General features: G+C 48.2%; 2 protein-coding genes across 2 annotated transcripts in view; one reads left to right on the forward strand and one right to left on the reverse strand.

Annotated features, from left to right (window-relative positions):
- Positions 1 to 2,798, forward strand: part of plxnd1 (plexin D1) — a 52,993-nt gene extending 50,195 nt beyond the window's left edge. The window contains exons 35-36 of the mRNA XM_031574223.2: positions 41 to 115; positions 1,640 to 2,798. Coding sequence (XP_031430083.1) covers positions 41 to 115; positions 1,640 to 1,756 — 192 coding nt within the window. The 3' untranslated portion in view covers positions 1,757 to 2,798. The remainder of the gene's footprint in view (positions 1 to 40; positions 116 to 1,639) is intronic.
- A 1,024-nt stretch (positions 2,799 to 3,822) lies between these two features.
- The window catches only part of LOC105910075 (rhodopsin), a 2,459-nt gene continuing 1,281 nt past the window's right edge, over positions 3,823 to 5,000 (reverse strand). Inside the window, exons 3-5 of the mRNA XM_012838754.3 lie at positions 4,687 to 4,852; positions 4,132 to 4,371; positions 3,823 to 3,964 (exon numbers count right to left, since the gene is read on the reverse strand). Coding sequence (XP_012694208.2) covers positions 3,833 to 3,964; positions 4,132 to 4,371; positions 4,687 to 4,852 — 538 coding nt within the window. The 3' untranslated portion in view covers positions 3,823 to 3,832. The remainder of the gene's footprint in view (positions 3,965 to 4,131; positions 4,372 to 4,686; positions 4,853 to 5,000) is intronic.

Here is a 5,000-nt window from a genome sequence, read left to right on the forward strand (position 1 = left end):
GGTAGTATGAAGCATCACGTCCCTGTTTGCTCTCTTACAGAAATACAGAAATGAGTTCAACACCAACCTGGCCCTGACTGAAATCTACAAATACGCCAAGAGATACCGCAACCAGGTAAGAGCTTATCACTCTTAGAAACCAAGCCATTCGATTTGGTTACGTGGTGTGGAGACTTTGTCACAGGTCAAATGGTGGTCGCTTTTGTCCGCTGGTGCCTGTAAATGGTTAGCCATTTAGATTTGGTTGTGTGGTGAGACATTGTCACCAATCAGACTGACACATGCAGTGGACTGTGAGGACCGGGAGGAAGCCTCTACTGAGAATGACGTTCTGTTCACCTTCTGTGACCTTCACACGCTGACACGAAGGCTGCTGCTGCTGACTCAGAGAGTGTAAAGTTGACGCAAGACATGTGACATATGATTCTCTAAGTGAGTGTGTGAGTCCCCACGGCCTGCCTGCCTGCCTCGCCTGCACGTCCCTGCTGCTGCTGGTCTGAGTCAGGCCAGGCGCACTGATGGCGTGTGGCACAGGCACAGGCACAAGATGGGGCCACAACATCAAACAGCAACACAAATATCACCTTTCATCAGGGCTAGATCACAAGGAGATAATAACAAACATCCCTCATAACCACCACCACACCAACCCCCCCCCCCCCCCATCCCCTAACCCCACCATCTTGTCTTTCACTCTCATTTCCCAGTATTTTAACTTTTAACTCTTACCTCGTTAAGAGAGATCAGTATGTAGAGGAGGTTATGGAAATGGGGAACGTGTGGTAGAGGTTGTGTTAAAGGTTGTTGGTTATGGAAATGGAGAACATGTGGTAAAGGTTGTGTTGGTTAAGGAAATGGGGAACGTGTGGTAAAGGTTGTGTTGGTTAAGGAAACGGAGAACGTGTGGTAAAGGCTGTGTTGGTTATGGAAATGGTGAACATGTGGTAAAGGCTGTGTTGGGATGGGTTATGGTGATGGTTTAAGACATATGGTTTGGGTTAGTGTTAAGTTAACATGTGGTTATGTCTTAGGTCAGACATAGAGACACCTTGGTCTCAGCCACAACTGTTCTTACTTTATATGTCTGCAGCACACACATATACACATGCAGACACACACACACACACACACACACACACACACACACTCTTTAATGCCTGGTTGGAATGTGGTGTGGGAGCTGTGAGCAGGCGAGGCACCCCATGAAAGGTTCCTTGATTGCACTGTCTGTGAGTTTGGTCTGCTGATGCTGAACAGAGCTCTGTGCTGAAAGGGAGCTGAGATGCGGGTGCCATAATACCAGCAGGGGAGCAGGAACCCAGGCTTGTTTTTTGTGGGGGCACAGAGTGTGAAAGACATGCTTTCTCTCTCTCTCTCTCTCTCTCTCTCTCTCTCTCTCTCTCTCTCCTTTTCTGCATGAGCGGTGAGGGACACGGAAGTTTAGCTCTGAAAGCAGAAGAGTATGTGGGTGAATGAATGGTCCTTAAAGTACTTCTTGTCTTTTTTTCACTGCTCTTTCTTGTGCCTCTTCATGCCAACCTTTCTCACTCTGTTCCTCTGTCCAACTCTTTTCTAACCCCTCTCTCTCTCTCTCTCTCTCTCTCTCTCCCTCTCTCTCTCTTTCTTCTCTCCCTCTCAGGTGGTGAGCGCTCTGGACTCTAACCCCACAGCACGCCGCACACAGCTGCATCATAAGTTCGAGCAAGTCATCGCCCTGGTGGAGGACAACATCTACGAGTGCAGCAGTGAGGCTTAAGACCAATCACGCGCCTTTAATCCTGGCTTGCCCTGCCCACTGGGATGACTTCCTCTTAATGACTCTTTCTGCTGAACGACAGGGGCGGTAAACCGGGGGTGGGGGGGGGGGGGGGGGGGGGGGGCGTGAAACCCAGTTGGATACTGGACAAGGTCATGGATTGGGACTGAATGTCAGGACAAGGGGAACTGAGAGATATGGTCTAGAGGACTTTCCCATCCCTTCTTCATCTCTGCTTCTGTTTGTGTGCGTTTATGTGTGACGGCATGGAAATGTCATGCAGCTGTTACACGCACCTCTCTCACATGTTCCCCGCTGATGTGGGTTCCCTTGGGGGGCGGGAGGGAGGGAGGGAGGGAGGGTGGGTGGGTGGATGGGCTGATCGCGCTGGAACCCGCGCTTCCACAGCCCTGTTTAAGCACTGACCTACTCTGAGAGATGTTGATGCACTGGACTGAACAGTAACTGTCCTCACAGATATTTATGTCTTACTGAGGGGGCAACGCTTCTGTCATTATGAACAGTTATGTTTTTAAGTGAATTGGCCTATGGGGCCTCCCCCTCCCCTTTCTTTGTAGTCTGCACTGTTCTCAGGTCTGATTGTCTGAAAAGTTTTTTTTTTTTCTCTCGTGGTGCTTAAAATTAAGAATTGCCTGTTGCTTTTCGCATACAGATCCCATCATGCTTTGCTTGCTGGTTAGAAGAAAAGGGGAGTGTGTAGATGTCTGTGAGTGGTTCCTGTGGACTTGTCTGCTGTGGTGTAGGCCCATATCTGAGCCATTGGAGATTGTGTGCGTGTGTGTGTGTGTGTGTGTGTGTGTGTGTGTATGGGAGGTTGTAGGGGGGGGCTTTTTAGTATCATTTAGGATTTGTTTGGCCATAACCTATTACTAGGTGGCGTGGTTTGTGTAAGATCTAGAGTACAAATGGATGCTTCTTCAAAGAAAGAGGGACATTTTATTAAATATAACTACTATGAAGTGCATTTGTTTTTGTTTTTTTATTATTGGAGACATTGTCATGCATTAAAATCTAAAAATGATGCTGCTTTCCTCTTTCTTGTCCTCCTCCAATGGAACCCATGCAAACATGCCGAATATATAAGTGGAATTTCTTCTTGTGGAATGAGAGTGAATCCGAATGTTCTAATGTTTTTTTTAATTTTTTAATTTTTAAATTGCAGGACATTACATAACATTTCCATATTTACATCAACCAATCAAACAGAACACAAAACCCAGCCCCTCCTCTCCCGGGGAGGCCCATGTCTGCACTGGGACCCATCTGGACCAAATGATGTCTGAGTGCTGCTCTCAGAATGGGGCTACATTCGCCATTACACGGTTCTCCCTGCCAGGACGAATCAGTGCTGCATTCACACTGCCAATCATGTGTGTGTGTGTGCGTGTGTGTGTGTGTGTGTGCGTGTGTGTGTGTGTGTGTGCGTGTGTGTGTGTGTGTGTGCACGTGTGTGTGTGTGTGTGCGTGTGTGTGTGTGTGTGTGTGTGAGAGAGGTGTTTGTTAGGGGTTCCTTGGGGATTGATCTAAATCTAGAAAGATTTTGCTGCCTTCAGCTATGTCTTCAGTAGCAAATAACGCTTCAAAAAAGGCGCTTAAGGGAGTATCTTGTGAACAATGTGGGATGTCATCAGCTTAGGCGGTGTTGATGAGTAAATGTATTCATGTAGTCTCTGGAGTTTGGCCGTTCTCTTCTGAAGTTGCTTTTATTTTTGGTTGTGCAATGTTCTCAACGTAATGTTATGTTTTGCCAAGTGTTGTTGTCTGTCTCAGTAGTCTTAACAGGGGAATCTGAAGTGAGCTAATTAGGAGCACGCTCTATACCATTTAGCCTCGTTTCGTCCACTCCAGCAACTTCCCCTGGTCCTTAGTCATTTTTACAGGGCCAGAGAAAACAGCAACAATAAGAGTACTTCTACAAATGGCCACTTGCTCTTGAGGTGAGGTGACAGGTGAGCGGAGAGGATTTGCTGGTGGAAGGCCGCTTGACTGTGGATCCCCAAATGCGAAGGGCAGGGCAGGGTGGGGGTGGGGGGTAGGGGGGGGGGTGGGACTAGATCAGGCAGGGGCCACCTGGCTAGTGGAGATGGTGGAGGACTGGGTTTTGGTGGAGGCGGTGGTGGTGGTGACCTCGACTTCACCAAATGGATTCTTTCCACAGCACACTGTCGTCAGCATGCAGTTCCTAAACTACAGGAGAGAAACAGCATGCAAACAGAGTAACCCAATGTATATACAACCTTGTTGTGTCTCAAATTTGTTTTGCGTCCAGGATAGGATATGACAGAATATAGGATATGACAGAAATGGAGCATGCAGTCAGGGAACATGCGTGTACTGTGTACCACGTGTCTTACCTGTCGGTTCAGAAGAATGTAGATACACGGATTGTATAGTGCAGCACTCTTGGCAAAGAATGCAGGGACAGTCATGGCGATAGGTCCAAAGTTCGTACCCTGATTGGCGAAGATGTACCAGGCCACAGTGGCATAAGGCACCCAACACACCAAGAAGGAGATCACCATGACGATCACCATGCGTGTCACTTCTTTCTCCGCCCGCTGAGTGGACTCCGACTCCTGTTGCTGGGCTGCAGCCTGGGACAAGAGGAGCGAGTGACGCTAACGCCACGCTAACACATGGCCCACAAAACACTAGTCGTCACCGTCTAGTCACTGGTGGATGTTAATATAACTCCAGATGTACAAGTTTGTGGTGTGTATAAACACTTCAGAATGTTTGTCTCTGTGTGGTTGTGTACTGTGTGTAAGTGTGTGTGTGTATGTGAAAACAGTGAGAGTGCTTGTCGAGTGGAAACAGTCAATGGCGAAGATGATGGCATTTCTGTGGTTGTGTGTAAGCCTGAGGTGTTTGTGTGTGTGTGAACGAGAGAGAGAGAGAGAGAGACAAACCGCGCGGACGGTGCAGAGCAGGCGGGCGTAGCAGAAGAAAATGATGATTAAAGGGATGGAGAAGTGTACGGTGAACATGTAGATGACAAAAGACGTGTTGTGGAGCTCAGGCCTGGGAGTGTAGTAGTCTATACCACAGGAGCACTGCATTCCCTCAGGAATGTACCTGCACACACACACACACACACACACACACACACACACACACACACACACACACACACACACACACACACACACACACACACACACACACACACACACACACAAACATACACACACACACACACACACACACACACACACACACACAC

The sequence above is a fragment of the Clupea harengus genome, chromosome 1 (assembly GCF_900700415.2).
Source record: "Clupea harengus chromosome 1, Ch_v2.0.2, whole genome shotgun sequence".
NCBI classification, from domain to species: domain Eukaryota; kingdom Metazoa; phylum Chordata; class Actinopteri; order Clupeiformes; family Clupeidae; genus Clupea; species Clupea harengus.